Raw genomic sequence first — 17,508 nt, 5'->3', positions numbered from 1 at the left:
GGCAGGGTGGGGTTAACAGGAGCGCGGCCGGTGGGCAGCCAGAGGCCTGAAGGCTTCCTTTCAGGGGGCTGGGCGGGTGGGGGCAGCTAGGGTTGGCTACCCCACCGAGTGCCGGAGCAGCTCAGATGGGGGAGGCGTGATGACCTCACGGGGGCATTTTGTGAGCGGCTTCGGGAGCAAGGCGGGCCCTGTCCTCCCCCTTCCACACCCGGAGCGGAAGTCAGGGCCCCCCCCCCAGGGCACTTTCCCGCCTCCAGAGCAGGGTCCGGCGGATAAGTGTTCGTTCAAAGAGCATTTCCTTACCCTTCGGACACCTGGGGTGGCCGCTCCCCCCAACCAACACACACTGAATGAAGGGGCCACCCACTCGCCTCCCGCAGGAAGCTCACTGCACCACACCGGCTGGTAGAAAAGAGAACAAGTCAGGTAGTTTATTTGGAATGGACACATTGATTATATATATATATATATATATATATATATATATATACACACACACACACATATATATGTATATATATTAAGACAGATGGTTTTAACACAAATACCATCAAAATAAATACATGGATAGTCCAATAATTTAATGCACCCGCACAGCGGGGGCGAGGCTCCGCGGCTCCGCACGGGAGGGTACTTCTCTGCCGGGCAGGGACGCAGCCCCGGCCTTTGTCCTCGCCGTGGTCAGTGGCTGGGCGCCGCCGGGGCTTCTGCAGCTCCGGGCATTCCCTGAGCTCCTGCCGGCGCGGCCCGCGTCCGGACCGACTCGTCCAGTGTGTGGCTCCTGTGGGGAGAGGGGGGAGGTTCAGGGAGCTGTGCCCGAGCCCCGTGGCTGAGCGAGCCGGGGTCCAGCCGGTGGGTCTCCCGAGGCCGGGACACGGAAGGGGCAAGCGACGGCTCCTGCCGCGCGCCCCAGCCGCGCCGCGTTGGCGAGGCCCCCAGTCCCCTCTCGACAGCGTTCCCTAGACGGGGCAGGACCTCTCCCCGACGTCCGAGGTCGACATCATCCTCCCCGAGGACCGCGTCCAGCGGGCGGGCGGGCGGACGGCACTCACCGCGGCGGCGCTCAGGGCGCGCGGGCCGTCCCGGCCTCGGGCTGCCCGACGGGCGCGGCGCGCTCCTGGCGGCTGCGGAAGTCCTGCAGGGCGCGGCGGTTCTGGAAGTCGATGAGCGCCAGCGTGATGGCCGCGTTCCAGCAGCTCTCGCCCGCGCAGCGGAAGTCGATCTCTTTGCGGTCGGTGGTGACGATGGTGAAATAGACGTACTTGCCCGTGCGCTCCACGCAGTCCACCTTGAGGATGGAGTGGAAGCGCAGCTCCTTGGGGCGCGCGCCCGGGCCGGTGGGGAACAGGCTCAGGCAGTCAGGGGTGAGCACGCCGCGCTTCTTCTTCCACAGCTGGAACAGGCTGTCGCTGCGCTTCTCCAGCTCGCCCTCGCGCAACACCTCTCCGGGGGTCTTCATGTCGGCCGGGTGCAGCTGGCAGAGGCGAAAGCGCTCCGGCTGTGGCGGCCTCTGCAATGCGCCCCGGCGTCCCGGCGCCGTCTTTATAGCGGCCCCGCCCCGCGCGCTCGGTCCGGCCCGCCCCGGGCACGCCCCCTCTCGGCCACGCCCCGCACCCCCTTCCTGGGCCCAGCCCGCCCCGGTCCCCCCAGCCTGGCCACCCCGGGGCTGCGCGCCGCATCCCCACCCCGGGTCGCCGAGGTCGCCCCCTTCCCCTTGTCTGCAGCCCGCGCCCCCCTTCCCCGCTCCCCCGGCGCCCCAGCCCCGCGGCCCCGTGGGGCGACTCAATGGCCCCCACCCCGCCCCGGACGCCGGGCCCACGGAGGAATGCGCTGCGGCCCGCCCTGCCCGCGATGACTCACTGCCGGGGAGCCGCGGGAAGCGCCCGCGGCCGGGGACGGCCCGGGGCGCGGTGACGGCGGGGTCCAGACCCCCACCCTCCAGGCGCCCCGACACCCAGCCCTGCCGCTCGTGGGGCAGATGCAGTCGCGGCCCCAGTTCCTCCCACGCCCCCGGGGAGACCCTTCGGTGGCCCTGCCCCAGCCGGCCTTATCTCCCATCTTGCCACCCGCCGGCCGGCGCGCCTGGGACGACCTGCCCTCTTCCCCCTGGGTCGTCGGGCCGACCGCGAGAGCAGGTGTTCTGAACTTCAGTTTTCTCTTCCGTAAAATGGGGGACAATGACACTTGTTGGATTAGGCAACGCACGGAAAATGCTAGAACAGCTCCCCTTAGTGTTCAGGAAGTGTGAGGGCCGCTCCAGCTCCCTTCCCGGGGGCCTGTCCTGCTCCCTGGGCCCTCCTGGCGGCTGTACGTGGGGGGAGGGAGGACGCACCGGCGGACCCGCCAGAGGTACTGGAGCCGAGGGGGCGGGGAGCGCGCTGGTGCGTGGGGGGCAAGGGGTTTCGGCCTGGGCCGGGGCGGGGGCGGCTGAGTCATGCCCTGCCAGCAAGACAAGTCTTTTTATTTACCCTCTTCCTTTAAAGGGTTTAGTAGGAGCAGGAAGTGATCGCCGGCTCCTCCAGGGTTCCCGGGGCGGGGTGGGGGGGGAGCTGGCAGAAGGGAATCTATGGGGGCCCCAGCCGCTCCAGGGCCAGCACCTTCCAACACCCCACCGGGCTGTGACCTGGGCAGGTGGCGCGAAGCAAGGGGAGCAAGGAGGGCACGAGCCCGTTGGGGCTGTGAGAGCCACGCCCCCTCCTGGTGCAAGATGGAAACGCAGGTACCCTGGTTCAAAAAGTATTAATGATATTTTCAGGACTGTGAAGGCAGAGCATAAAGCCAACGTGGGACCTTCTGGGTGCAGGCCCATCAGGCCGGCCGTGGAGCCAACCCTGCCCCACCTGCCCCCGCTCTGCGGCCTTGGGCAAGTCCCAACCCTGGCCCTTCAGGGTCACCGTGGGGAATGAGGTGCACCTCTGGCTCAGATGAGTGGCTTGGGCCAGGCCTGTGCGGATGGACACACCCACCTGTGTATCCAGGGCACGTCAGGGGTGTGGAAGAGGGTAGAGGGGTGCCCAGGACTCTGGCCTGTGGGAGGGAGCACCGGACGAGCATATAGGGATGCTGGTCAGTGTTGGGGGGAGGGGCAGAGCCGGAATTGGCAGGCCCGTGGGCGGCAGGCCAGAGGGTGAAGGGAGCACAGGGTGGGTGGGTGGGGAGACAGATCTCCCCTCAAGACAACACGGGGCGGACTTACGAGGGGGTGAGCTCCCCATCACTACAGGGCATCCCAGCAGAGCTGGTAAAGGGGATTCCAGCATCAGGCAGGGTGAGACTGCTGACCCACCTTCCCGCAGGCTCTCTGTCCTGAGGGGGCCCTGGGCTGCCGGGGCCACGGGAGAGGCAGGCCAGGGGCCAGGCTGCTGCCTCTAGTGAGCCACTGTGAGCCCCCTGGGTGTCCAGCGCTCTGCCGGGACCCCTCCGAGGCCCACCAGCCCGTTTACCCCACCCGGGGGCCAGTCACTGGAACCTCAGGGCCAGGCAAACCACAGACACTCGGTACTGCTTAAGCACCTACTGTGTGCCTGTAGGCCTGGCTGGTGCTAGGACCCCGAGGAGAGGGGAGAAGGGAGAAGCCCAGCCTGCCCTGGGGAGTACGGGGTTGGGGCTGGGCAAGAGGACAGCTTGGAGGTCTCCATGGGGAGGGTGGGGTGCCACAGGGGGACTCCCAAGGAGCCCAGGTGAGCGAGGCCCAAGGTGGGCATTCTTCCGGCCCCATTGCACAGACGTGGTAGTGGAGGCCCCAGGGAGGGCGGGGCAAGAGAGACAGGAAGGGATGTGAGAGGCCTTGAAAACCAGGTGAGGCCAGGTGAGCTGCGCGTCGCCTTGCCCACCCAGCGCTCCTCTCTTCGTCCCCAACGGCCAGGCCTTTCTGGGGAGAGTCAGTTGGTGACCAATGACCTGGGGGGGGTGGTCTGACAGGTGGGCGTCCGCGGGAGCTGGGAAAGCAGGTCACAAGGGGTGGGGAGCCACTCTCCCCGGAGGGTGGGGATGGGCTGGTGGGAATTCCCCCCAGGCAGCTTCACCACCTACGGCCCCTGCCCCGGGGGGCCTGGAAACCCCTCCAGCCAGAGGCCCGTGGGCCGCCTGCAGCTGCCTGGCCAAACCAGCAGGAACCCAGAGCAAGGAGGGGACCCTGTCCCCATCCCTGAAGCAGGCCCGTCTGAGGGTCCCTCTGGAACATGAGGAGGAAGCAAAGCGCTGACCTTGCAACCCTAGTGAGGATCTTTCGGGGGGACACCCCTGAGCCATTCGATAGCTAGGAGCCCAGAGGACCCACCAGGCTGGCTTCCTGCAGGGGACCGAGGCCCCCAGTGCGGATGCGGGCTGCACCCATAGCAAGCTGCGGCCCGTCAGGGCGCCAGGCCGGGTTGGTGCTGGGGAGGGAGGAGCCCCAGCCTGAGGGCCAGGGGCCTGGCACCCTCGGAGAGGCCTGTGTGGGCCCTGCTTTCTTCCTCAGGGTCACCGCATGAGGCGGGGGCCGCTGGGTTGCTTTCTTGGTGTTCGCAAGGAACGGGCGGGGCTTCTCAGAGAAGTTAAGTGGCTCAGCAGAGGTCACCCGGCCCGCCAGTAGGATTCAAATTCATCCTACTGCATCCCGAGCCTGGGGGCAGGAACTAGCCTCTGCCTGAGGGGCTGAGCAGGTTCTGGGCTGGGGATGTTTGGTGGCTGCTTCTCCGACGGGGAGGGGCCAGCGCGGGGGGCCTTGCCTCGAGACAGTGGCGTCAGAGAGCGTAGGTCGGAGCCAAGTTTACTAATATTTATCCAAGGGCCGCATCCGGGATTCACGCGGAGCCTAAGGGGACCACCCCCCCCCAACCCCGTCCCACCAGGCAGACAAGAGACTGGTCCCCAGACATCCGGCTGGGGACACCTGTCATCCCTTCCAGCTGGGTGAGGATGTCAGGCAGCTGGGGTAGAGAGAGGGCACCTCTTCGAAACTCCCCGAGTGAGGTCATTTCCCCAGAGGTGATGAGGCCAGGCCCTCCAGGCTCTGGCCCAACCAGCCTGGCAAAAGGAAGATGGGGAAGCTGTGCATCACGGCAGCCCCTGTGCCTGGGGCTCAGCACCATGCTCTTCCTGTGGGTGGCAGTGCTCAGGGACGGCTCTGAGGACGGGTCCCCTGCTCCCCTGCCTGGAAGACCCCTCCTCTTGCCTCTTCCAGGAAGCCTTCCGGCATTGCCGGGGCACACTCTCGGGCCTGCTCCCACCAACCACGTGGCTGCCAGGTCTTGCAGTTCCATTGCCTGCTCCATGCAAGCCTGGGGAGGGCCGGGGGGAGGCCCCAGCTGCCTGGAGTTGCAGCACCTGAGAAGTGGCCTGATGTCACCTGACCTGAGCCCAACATAGCCCATTGGCCGTGGCCTGTGACTCAGGCCTGCCCTCAGTCCCTCTCCCCAAAGCTGCAGCCTGGGAAAAGTGAGAGGTCCAAGGGCGGGAGGCACGAGGCCTGTCCCCACCTGGTTTGAGGCTCTCACTGTCAGCCTAGCCTCGGTCTCTCACGTTCGTCCCTCTGTCTGGCTCCCTGAGCCCCTGGGCTGGAGTCCAACAGGCAGGCCCCACCTCGCCAGGCGCTGGGGATCGAATGAGAAACAGTGACACGCTACCCAGAGCACCTTTCCCCTCCTTGGGTCCTGGCAAGCTCCCATTCACCCCTCAGTACCCTGCTCAGAAGTCACTACCAGCTCCTAAAATGCAGTGACAAGGTCTTAGTCTCTGAGGCCCTCAGGGCCCAGCCCAGGCACTCGCGAAGTGTTTTTGGAAATGAGTGGACCTAAAAAGCATCTACCTCCCTGTCCAAGAGACCCAGCTCTCTGCTCAGAGCAACTGATGTTGGTGGAGACTGTCTGCTTGTCTGTGAAACCAGAACACCTCGGGGCGGGGTGGGGGGGGGGTCTGGTGGCCGGGACAGGGCCAGGCTGGTCCAGGCCTGGGGGAGCTGAGAGGAGGGGCCTCTCCCATCGTCACAGAATGCGGAGGGGGTAGGGGAGCCAGCTGTCATTCCTGTCACTCAGCAGAGACTGCCCAGGGCCTGGTTCACGGGGACAAGGGACCTTTCTGGAACCTCGGATGAATGTATGAACAAAATACAGGAAAGGAGGGAGGGTGAGAGGGCAAGGCATGGCCGCCACCCTCTGGACGGTGCTCAGCCCTTGCAGCTGCCCGGGCTGCGTCATCACAGGACAGGTAGGACATCTCGCTCCCGCCCACCGACCCCAGAGTCTGTGCAGCAGGTCTGGGGTGGGACCCTGTCATGTGTATTTTTTTTTCTCTTTTTGGTCATGTGTATTTTTTTTTTCTTAAAGATTTATTTATTTACTTATTTAGGCCGTGCTGCACAGCATGTGGGATCTTAGTTCCCCAACCAGGGATCGAACCCGTGCCCCCTGCAGTGGAAGCACGGAGTCTTAACCACTGGCCCGCCACGGAAGTCCCTGTCATGTGTATTGTAATCAAGTTCTTTACTACTTTAAACATTTACCAAAATAGTTCCCAATTGTTGACATAAAAAGTAAAAAATGGCTGAAGTAATTTCAAAGTTCTGAGCCCTCCTCTCTCCCGACCCCACCTCGGGTCCACTCTTGATGCGGTTAAGTGACCTTTGATCCTTTTTATTGGGTTGGCCAAAATGTTCGTTTTTTTCCGTAAGATGGCTCTAGTAGCGCTTAGTTGTCTTTAACTGCATTCAAAACAATTTTGTTAGGTTGTATCGTGACAGCTATCATATCAGCGTGCATTTAAAACAACATCAAAATTGGTGAATTTTTCTGTAGCCATTTGAATACTGAAGATGGAAGAAAAACACCATTTTCGGCATATTATGCTTTATTATTTCAAGAAAGGTAAAAACGCAACTGAAAGGCATAAAATGATTTGTGCAGTGTATGGAGACGGTGCTGTGACTGATCGAACGTGTCAGAAGTGGTCTGTGAAGTTCTGTGCTGGAGATTTCTCGCTGGACGATGCTCCACGCTCAGGTAGACCAGTTGAAGTTGAGAGCGATCACATCGAGACATTAATTTAGAACAAATCAATGTTATACCACGCGGGAGATAGCCGACATACTCAAAATATGCCGACATACTCAAAATACCCAAATCAAGTGCTGAAAATCATCTGCACCAGCTTGGTTATGTGAATCGCTTTGATGTTTGGGTTCCTCGTAAGTTAAGCGAGGAAAACCTTCTTGACCATATTTCCGCATGCAATTCTCTACATAAACGTAACGAAAACGTTCCGTTTTTAAAACAAATTGTGACGGGCGATGAAAAGTGGATACTGTACAATAACGTGGAACGGAAGAGATCGTGGGGCAAGCGAACCACCACCAACCACAGCAAAGGCGGGTCTTCATCCAAAGAAGGTGATGTTGTGTATAGGGTGGGATTGGAAGGGAGTCCTCTATTATGAGCTCCTTGCAGAACGCCAAACGATTAATTCCAACAAGTACCGCTCTCAATAGATGAAAAGTGTCCCAAGCACTGGACGAAAAGAGTCCAGAATTAGCAGAAAACGCATAATCTTCCATCAGGATAACACAAGACCGCATGTTTCTTTTGATGACCAGGCAAAAACTGTTACAACTTGGCTGGGAAGTTCTGATTCATCCGCTTTATTCACCAGACATTGCAACTTCGGATTTCCATTTACTTCGGTCTTTACAAAATTCCCTTAATGGAAAAAATTTCAATTCATTGGAAGACTGTAAAAGGCACCTGGAATAGTTCTTTGCTCAAAAAGATAAAAAGTTTTGGGAAGATGGAATTATGAAGTTGCCTGAAAAACGGCAGAAGGTAATGGAACGAAACGGTGAATATGTTGTTCAATAAAGTTCTTGGTGAAAATGAAAAAATGTGTTTTTACTTAAAAACCAAAGGAACTTTTTGGTCAACCCAATAAAAAAACGCACTGGCGTTTCCTCAAACAATTAAGAATAGCATTATCATGTGATCCAGCAACTCCACATCCAGGTCTGTCCCTAAAAGAAGTAAGCAGAGACTTGAAGAGATGGTTGCACATCTGTGTTCACAGCAGCCAAAGGTGGAAGCACGTGCCCATCCATGAACGGATACACAAAACGTGGTCCATGTACACAATGGAGTTATTACTCAGCCTTACAAAGGAAGGAAATCGTGACACAGGCTACAATGTGGAGAGCCCTGGGGACGTTACGCTCAGTGAAATAAGCCAGACATAGGAGGACAAATCCTGTCTGATTCCACTCACACGAGGTCCCTGGAGGAGTCACATCCATAGAGACAGGAAGCAGGACGTTGGGGGCCAGGGGTTGGGGCAGGGGAGGGGAGGGGAGTGAGTGTTTCATGGGGAACAGAGTGTCAGTTTGGGAAGGTGGAAAGTTCTGGAGATGGATGGTGGGGATGGCCGTACAATATCGTGAATGAACTTAATGCCACTGAGCTGGCTAAGCTGCTAGAAATGGTTAAGATGCTAAATTGTATGTAATGTGTATTCTAGCACAACTTAGAAAATGTGAACATCCATGTCTGCACAGACACAAGCTTGCATTTCTAATCTGTTTGATAGAAAGGGAGCCAGGTCTTATTTTCTTCTAGGTCGTGGGTGTCCCCCATGAGTCCGCCTCCCTTCCACCGGCCACACTCTGTCATCTAATCACCTCCTGTGCTGGGCCTCAGGCTGCAGTTCCCGTGAGCAACGTTGCCGGAGTGTCTGTGTGCCGCTGACCATACCCATATGTGCAGGGTTTCACCAGGACAGTTGGGAGGACATGAATTGCTGAGTTAAACATGTCACAACTCTGACAAGATTGCCTGCCAACCAATTTACAGCCCTCCTGACAAGGTGCCCGTTTTCCCAAAGCTGGCCTAACAATGGATGCTCTGTATTACCAATTGTGGCCCAAACTGGGGGCCGGTCTCCACAGGCATTTCTCTGAGCCCCACGTGTCTGCCGTCTTTGCTCTTCACATGCTTGCGTCTGTCTGAAAAGCTTCTGTAGGGGGTGACGGTGGCCCTCCCCCAACAGATGTGTCCGTCTTCATCCCAGAACCTGTGAACGTGGCCTTATACAGTAAAAGAGTGAAAAGGGTCCCACCCACATGAGGCCCCCAGAGTTGTCATTCACAGAGACAGGAGGCACACAGTGGGGGCTGGGGGAGGGGAGGGGAGGGGCGTGAGTGTTTAATGGGGACAGAGCGTCAGTTTGGGAAGATGGAAAGTTCTGGAGATGGAGGGAGGTGATGACCTTATATGGCAAAAGATGCGATTAAATTCATGACCTTGAGAAGAGGAGTTGCTCCTGGATTATCGAGGAGCCTGGACGCCAGCACACGTGTCCTCATCAGAGACACAGGAGAAGAGGAGGCCACGTGACAACAGAGAAGCTGGAGGGACGCGGCCACAGCCCAGAGATGCCTGGAGGCCCAGAAGCTGGAAGGGGCAGGAGGATCCTTCCCTAGAGCTGCTGGAGGGAGCGTGGCCCTGCCAACACCTTGATTTTGGATTTCTGGCCTCCAGAACCGTAAAAGTGTAAGTTTCTGTTTGTTTTAAGCCACCCAGTTTGTGGTCAGTTGTTACAGCAGCCCCAGGACACTGATACAGCCCCCAGGGAGTCTGGTGCCGAGCCTGCCCCGCCCTCCCATCCACACCTTCTCACCCTCCTCTGGACCTGCAGCCCAGTCTGATGGCAGATGAGGACCAGACAAGAGTGATGGGGTTGTTAGCTGACCGTGGGTGGTGAGGTCCAGGCTTCCCAGGGACCACCGGTGAGCTCTGAGCTGGGTTTTCAAGCATGAGTAGGAGTTCTCCACATCACCTGGTTTCCCCAGGCACAGACAAGGAGACGGAGCTCCTCGGATGTCTGGAAATCCAGATGGAAGCACTTCCTGGCCAGGAGGGGAGCCAGAGGCCAGGAGAGCAGGTTTGGGATGTTCAGAGGGGCCTGAGCCGGTGGGACCTGGGCAGGGGGTCCCCTCGGCCCCTCCTCTGGGTAGAGACTGTGCTTTCTTTGGACAATCAGCCCCTCACCAGGCACCACAGTCTCGGGGCTGGTCTCTGCCCGTGGCCCCTCCCATCCGCCAGCCCCACCCTGGCCCCCCACCCATGAGATGCTGAGGGGCCGGCGTCCTGGCCCAGGGTCCCCGGGCCCCCCTACACACCACCCCACGTATCTCATGCTCTAAACGGTGTCCCCTTGTGCCTCCCACTTTGCAGGCCAGAGGCCGGGCACTCTCCTCCCTGACTCCTGAAGTCCACCCTCCCGCTTCTGTACCACCACCTGCCCGCCGGTGCAACTCCTGTCCCAGCCTCTAGCCCGGCTGCCTGTGGCCATCTGCATGAGTGTTCTGGGGCTACTAATAACAAACGACCCCACACCGTGAAGAACACAGATCTCTCACCTTCCAGTTCTGGAGATCAGACAGGCTGTGCTGAAAGCCCGAGGAAAGCCCCCGGCCCAGCCCCTTCCTCAGGTCCAGTCTCCTCCCATCCTCCTTGGAGCCCCTCAGCCCTGCCCTGTGACGGGACCCCACGGACCGGGCCTGGGGGTGCCTCTCACGGTCCCCTCCCCCACTTCCACTGCAGAGCTGGGAAAGGTGACCTCTCCAGGTCACACAGGGTCACAGCCTGGGGGGCTGGGCCCCGTCCTCTGCTTGGTTCTCCTCCTCCTCAGGAGGCCAGGGTCCTGGTCCCTGGGAGGGCAGCTCCAGGAGCTCTGCTGGGACCTTCCAGCCCCCTGCCAAAAACGGGGCCAAGGCAGAAGAGCCCAGACTACGCTGGCCCAGTGCCTGCCCGTCCCCCGAGACACACGCTCCAGGCTCGCTGAGGCCCAGAGCTCCTAACTGGAAGGCACTGGGGAGGTGGTGCGGGCAGCCCTGCCCGTGCCCGGAGTCTGAGTAGGAGGGCGGCTCTGGCCTCACACGCTGGGCTTCCTCTCCCGTATGCCCAGGGTGGCAAGTGATGGTCCTCCTCACAGCCCAGAGGCATGAGCTGGGGAGGCCGAGGCTTGGTGGACACCCCCAGACTTGCAGAGGAGCCCTGGAGAAAGCCCCCAGCCCGAGCGGGAAGAGCCCGCAGAGGGTGTGTCTGTGGGGTCTCCTGCCCCTGTCCTCCTGGGCCTGGGCAAGGCCCACAGACCCCCCGAGCCCGAGCCCGGAGCCCAGCTGGGCCGGGCCAGGCCAGGCCTGTTACGTTGCCATGGAAAGTCACATCCGGCCACCGCCCTTGAGCTGAGTCTGCGTGGCCAGGCTGGCTCAGTGACTGGCCGGGTGGTGACACCTCGGGGCGGGCAGGGGCTCCACCCACGCATACCAACGTGACTTGGCCTCACCCTCCCGGAGGCCTGAGGAGGCAGGGCTGAAGGGGGTCTGCAGGGTCAGTGCCCAGTGGGAATCCACAGACAGAGGGTCCCAGGCTCTGAGGCTGGGAGGCGGATCCCAGGTAGACAAGGTGCCCGGAGAATCACACCAAGTTCAGAGGCACCGAAAGCTCAGCCAGGGCCAGGGAGGGATCCTGAGGTCCTGCTGTCGAGGGCCTGAATGGCTGGGTTTGAGGTCATGGGCTCCCGCCCTCCACGGGGCTCTGCCCTCTGAGCTTGGGGCTGGGAGGACGTGTCCGCCTCCACAGGAAGGAAGCTGCTTGGAAGGACTCGGAAGCAGGGGCCAAAAGTCCAGGTGTGGCTGCGCCGGGCAGGCCACTGGCAGGGAGCCGGGGGCCACCCACGCTTGGGACAGTGCCTTCCAGCAGGGCCCCAGCCCCCGAGACGGCCCCTGCTGCAACCAGGGTCTTGGTTGGCGGCCAGGGGCTCCCTCAGGGTGCAGCTGGAGGTGGCCCCTCTCCCACCGGGCCTCTGCAGCCCACCCAGCGTTGCCCGGCCCACTGAGAACTCAGAAGCGGGGGGGTGGGGGGGTGGGGCTGGGAGGGATGGAGGAGACAGTCTGAGCAGAGGGCAGGTCAGAGGTCAGCAGCACTACCAAGACAGCCCAGCTGCCCACCTCTGGGGCAAGGCTTGGAGGGAACCCCCACCCCCACCCCCCGCGGCCCCCGCAAAAGCGCTCAGGGAGCAGAAGCCCAGCTTGGACCATGACAGCCTGGGCTTAAAGAAGGGAGCCCTTGGGCTTCCCTGGTGGCTCAGTGGTTGAGAGTCCGCCTGCCAATGCAGGGGATGCGGGTTCGAGCCCTGGTCCGGGAAGATCCCACATGCCGCGGAGCAACTAAGCCCGTGCGCCACAGCTACTGAGCCTGCGCTCTAGAGCCCGCGAGCCACAACTACTGAGCCCACATGCCACAACTACTGAAGCCTGCGCGCCTAGAGCCTGTGCTCCGCAACAAGAGAAGCCACCGCAATGAGAAGCCCGCGCACAAGAGCGGCCCCTGCTCGCTGCAACTAGAGAATAGCCCTCACAGCAACCAAGACCCAAGACAGCCAAAAATAAATACATAAATAAATTTTTACAAAAAGAAGGGAGCCCTTGGGCCTGCGGGGGACTGCGGGGCCCTGGAAGGGAGGGTCGGGTCTCTGACAACTACTCAGCCCACATGCCACAACTACTGAAGCCTGCGCGCCTAGAGCCTGTGCTCCGCAACAAGAGAAGCCACCGCAATGAGAAGCCCGCGCACAAGAGCGGCCCCTGCTCGCTGCAACTAGAGAATAGCCCTCACAGCAACCAAGACCCAAGACAGCCAAAAATAAATACATAAATAAATTTTTACAAAAAGAAGGGAGCCCTTGGGCCTGCGGGGGACTGCGGGGCCCTGGAAGGGAGGGTCGGGTCTCTGCTTGGCCCCTGCCCCAAGTGGGAGCCATGGACCAGCAGAGCAGGCTGGCCGCCGGGGGCGGAGGGGCCTGGGAGGCTTTGTCACCATCCCAGGCCCTAGGTGCCACAACTCCCAACTCCTAAAGGGGAAAACCAGAGTTTTAAGTGGAATCTCCCCAACTTGTGGGGCTTTTGAAAAATCAGCCTCACTAAAGTATAATTTACATACATACACCCAAACGTCCCCGCGTGAGGGACTCTGATGAGCTTGACAGCGGGCATGCAACCCCGACGGCGCCCCGGGCGGCCCCAGGCCCACCCCCAGGCCCGCCCCCAGGCAGCCGCGGTCACCGCGTGGTGCGGAAGGCTTGGAAGTCAGAGATACGTCACCGAAGGCCCCGCTCAGGTGATGCTCTCGAGAGCCCCATGCTGCTGGGCTCCTGTGGCCAAGGATTAGCCCACGTGGGGTACAGACCACTGCTGTCACCTCACCTTTAGGCAGGGAGCTCCTGCTCCCCAAGGCCGGGGCACAGGGCCACGCGCCGCCCGGAAGTCAGGGTGCCTAGGCTGGCAGATGGGGGAACTCAGAACGGCAGCCGGGCCCGGAGTCAGTCCCTGGTTTGTTGGTTTTTTTAAAAATAAATTTATTTTTGGCTGCGTTGGCTCTTCATTGCCGTGCGCAGGCTTTCTCTAGTTGCGGTGAGCGGGGGCTACTCTTCGTTGCGGTGCGCGGGCTCCTCACTGCGGTGGCTTCTCTTGCTGCGGAGCGCGGGCTCGAGGCGCGCGGGCTCAGCAGTCGTGCCACGAGGGCTCGGCGGTTGTGGCTCGCGGGCTCTAGAGCGCAGGCTCAGCAGCTGTGGCGCACGGGCTTAGTTGCTCCGCGGCATGTGGGATCTTCCTGGACCAGGGCTCGAACCCGTGTCCCCTGCACTGGCAGGAGGACTCTTAACCACTGCGCCACCAGGGAAGTCCCGGCCCTTTGGTTTTGAGCGTGTGTGACAGACGAAACCCAGGCCCTGTGGGAGAGGCATCGAACCAGGCCCTATGGCCTGCGACAGAACAAGGGTGGCCTGGGGAGAGTAACCCAGGGAGGGGGGCGGGCAGGGGTAGCAAAGGCCACGGGAGGGGAGGTGGCCCCTCACGAGCATTGTGAAGGGCAGGCCCAGAGGGGGCCCCGAAGCAGGGCTGGGGAGGCCTGGCCATCAAAGCCCTCCCCAGCTTGGGGCAGTCCAGAGGCTCACTGGGGACGGAGGCCAAGCAGGTAGGCAGTGCTGCAGTCCCGTGGCGACAGCAGCCTGGGCCCCAGGAAGCTGTAGCTCCCAGGCAGAGCCGGCCACCAGGAGTGCCACCATCCTGCTGCCTCCGGGCTGACGGCTGCGGGCAAACCTACTGGACCGCTCTGTGACCTTCCAGCACAAGTGGCAAGGACTGATGGAGCCCTGGAGCCTGTGAGCGTCCAGGGTGAGACAGGGCACTCCGAGGCGCCGGAGGGTCCAACAAGAGGGTGCGTGGCTGTGGGGTCAGAGCCCCAGCGCACGGCTGTGGGGGGGGGCACGGCCTCAGGGCTTTGTGCTGCAGCCTTGCCACCAAGTGTACCCAGAACAGCTGAAAGGCAACCTGAGGCCCCAGCACCCCGGGCGAGCGTGGCACCCTCGCCCACCCTTCTTACCCACGGGGGAAATAAACCCGGTGCCACAATGTGAACAATCTAAACATCCCTCCCTTTGCCCCCATTTACACTGGTCTGATGTAAAACCACTGTGTCTGGTCACTACGTCACGTGGTTCCCCACAGAGAACGCAGAAAGGGGTCCACCAAGCCTGGTATTCCCCCAGGCACGCAGCTCCTCTGACTGGGTACCCACACGCAGGTGTGCTCACGCAGGTGTGCACTCACGCACAGGTGCGCTCACCGTACAGGTTCTGCTCCTCTCCACACATCCCAGAGGACATTCCCCATTGGCAGGCAGGTGCCCTTGTCCTCTGTGGCCACAAAGCCCACTGTGGACATGGGACTTTTTCTTTTACCCTCACTGCCCCCAACCGATCAGCGAGAAGACAGCCAGCCTCTCACCTGACCCGCCAGCACCCTTCACGTGCCTGAGGGCAGGGTCACTGCTGTGGGCAGGAACTCAGCACCACCACCCGCTGGTGACCGTCAGGAGAGGGACAGGTGGCCAGCGGGAGGTGCTCCCGGCACTGGACTGTCTCCGCTCTCCCCCTGCAAGTTACCTGCGCACGTCACTTTGTGCACCCGTGCCCGATCCCATAGGTACTCGTCAATTCTGCTGTCCTAAATGCGGTCACTCCGAGGGCCTGCGGTCAGCAGGGATGGTAGCGCCACCGGAGGTGGGGCGGGGGCCCGAGGGGACTGGGTGGGGGGGCGCGCAGGCCTCCGAGCACCCTCCAAGGATGGGGTTTTTGTTGCGTGTCTGCAGGAACGAGGCGCCCCCGGCGCCCCCGTCTCTTCGCGGTGGCCGTTGGGGCAGGCCCGGGCGAGGCTCTTTACCGCCCACCTCTGGGGGGTCTGGACCCGGCCGGCCCGGGGGCCCCAGGAGTGGACAACGTTCCGGCTCTACGGTCGTCTTGGACACCCCGAAACCACGTTTCTGCCTAAGCCTTGCTTGGCCCTTCTCGTGGCCCCTGGTGCGCTCTCTCTGGCCGCTCCCGGGAGAAGCCAGCCCCGCCGGCAGGAGGCACCGGGCGAGCTGGGCACCAGCTCCTGTTCTGCGTGCGGGTCGGGCCGATCGCCCTATGGGCAGCTGGAGTGAGAGCCCGGGCACCAGGTGTCTCCCCCTAATGAAGGGAAGGAAGCAGGGAGGGCGCAAGCACCAGAAAAGCACCAGCGAGAAGACATGCCAAACGTGGCCACGGCGCAGCAAGTGTCCCTCCTGGAATCTTCTCATCGGAAGGGCCCAGCCCCGCACACGCGGAGAAACGACCCTCTGCTGTGGGGAGGAGCAGACTCTCTCTCGGGGCAGCAAAGAGCCCACCCGGGGACCCCAGACCCACCCCGACGGTGAAGTGGGCCTGCGGCCCTAACTCAAGATGGGCTTTAAAGCCTCAAAATCAAAACAGAAGACCAGGAGCCCGGAAGTCCTGGATCTGCCCACGCCCGGAGCTCCAGAGACCCGGTCCGGGAGGCTGCGCAACCACATCCGCGGGCCCCACCCGCCCCAAGTGCCCCAACCCGCCGGGCCTCCTGCAATGAAGACACACACAGCGCTGGGCTCGAGTTCACAACTTTAATAGAATATTCTAACTAGTCTGTACAAATTGAAAACACTGTATTCAGTTACAAATGTATCATAAGTAAGGCTGAGCACTCTATAGCCTGGCCACAGCGTGGATGTCCCTGGGGCCAGAGGTCACACACTCCACACCCACATTCCAGCCAACAGCGGGTCACTGGGAACCCAGGGCTTTTAAGACAAGGTGAATGTGAGGCTGAGAAACGGGAGCCACCGCGAAAGCAAGACACTGTACACACTACGTGGGAAAGCTGTACTTTCCTGCCCGAGCCCCCCCCCGCGAAGCCTGGCAAACCCTGGCTCTGCCCACAGCCCCACCCCCGTCCTCAGCGCCAAGCGTGGTCCGTGCGCCCCGAGAACCAGCCCCGGCCCACGGCTGGCGGGAGGGAGGGCCGTCTTCCATGCGGGCGGACCACTAACTCCTGCTCGGGGCCCCGGGTCTCTGGCGCCCACGGGCTCTCAGAAACTCGAAGGACAGCTCACATCCCAAGCCCTCACAAGCGTGAGAGAGAAATAAATACGAGATGAACCACAAAAGCTCGCGCCTCAGGCTCAGCGGGTGCCGCAACCCTCACCCCAGCCCCGGGGAAAATAAAACCGAAGGGCGAGCAGGATGAGAAACGGTGCCGACCCCGGCCGCTCTCCCGAGACAACTGGAAACTGCATGTGGGTTTCTTCCAACGAAACAGGAAACCCGTCTGGTGGCGGCAAGGGTGAACTGGCTCTACACGCCCTGGACCTGCACCCTGGACACGTGCCCCCGGCGTCAAGTGATCCACCCCCACCCCACCGGCCGGCAGTCTGCGAGGCTCTCCCCGAGGCAGGGCTGGGCGGGTCCACTGAGCTGCACCCAAGGCCGTAGAGGGTGCTGGAATTAAACCTCCTATTTCTGAAGCGCATCTGGGTTGCCGCTGTACAGGTTATAAGCAAAATAATAACTAAAAGGAGTTAAAGTGAAAATCATGCACTTGGACGCAAGTCAGGCGTAAGCACTTGTCCGCGCGGACGAGCGGCGCCTCACTGCTGCTTGCACTCCGAGGGCTGGCCGGGCTCCTTCTGTCAACGAGAGAAAACAAGGCTTGTAGAGAACCGAGCAACCCCATCAACCGGGCATCTCCAACCAACAACGAAAACAAAGACTCAAGTAGCTCACTCGTTCTCACTGAAAACATGGCCACTACAAATATACCTTAAAAATAGTAACAAATAAGCGGCTAACTTCCCAGAAACAAGGTCACAGTGGGGCTGCCTCTTTCTGTAGAAAGACATTCTAATTCTCAGCAGGAGGGTCTCAGGGTGAGGGAGGTCCTCGTGGGGCAGACAGTAACGAAACGCACAACAGTGCCCTCGTCCCAAAGCTGGCAGGCGCCTCGGCTCTGGGTGAGCACGCGGGGAACAGCGCCGGCTCCCCTCCACCCCCGAGGTGAACAAAGCTCCCGGCGCTGCCTGGAGCACACCTGCCCCCAGGCCGGGGCCCGAAGCAAAGCTTCTCCTGCACTGGCCCGTGGCGCCCGGACAAAGGACCTCG

At 61.1% G+C, this 17,508-nt stretch overlaps 2 protein-coding genes across 6 annotated transcripts in view; both read right to left on the bottom strand.

Moving 5' to 3' along the window:
• The window catches only part of NAP1L4 (nucleosome assembly protein 1 like 4), a 93,929-nt gene that overhangs the window by 5,690 nt on the left and 70,731 nt on the right, over positions 1–17,508 (bottom strand). Inside the window, exon 14 of one of the 5 annotated variants that reach the window (XM_055079964.1) lies at positions 7,644–7,670. The exons of 2 other annotated variants lie outside the window; for them this stretch is intronic. In XM_055079964.1, coding sequence (XP_054935939.1) covers positions 7,659–7,670 — 12 coding nt within the window. In that variant the 3' untranslated portion in view covers positions 7,644–7,658. Of the gene's footprint in view, positions 1–7,643; positions 7,671–7,927; positions 7,979–15,955; positions 17,037–17,508 lie in introns of those variants that run through there. 2 more of the 5 variants (XM_055079963.1, XM_028479633.1) reach the window with 2 other exon arrangements.
• Positions 395–1,531, bottom strand: PHLDA2 (pleckstrin homology like domain family A member 2). The gene is made up of 2 exons (XM_024133284.3): positions 1,053–1,531; positions 395–781 (listed from the first exon to the last, which is right to left on the bottom strand). Exon 1 carries the CDS (start codon positions 1,457–1,459, stop codon positions 1,064–1,066), a length of 396 nt encoding a protein of 131 aa, XP_023989052.1. The 5' UTR covers positions 1,460–1,531; the 3' UTR covers positions 395–781; positions 1,053–1,063.

This window comes from Physeter macrocephalus, chromosome 18 (assembly GCF_002837175.3).
Source record: "Physeter macrocephalus isolate SW-GA chromosome 18, ASM283717v5, whole genome shotgun sequence".
NCBI classification, from domain to species: Eukaryota; Metazoa; Chordata; class Mammalia; order Artiodactyla; family Physeteridae; genus Physeter; species Physeter macrocephalus.
This window is presented reverse-complemented; position numbering and strand designations above follow the sequence as displayed.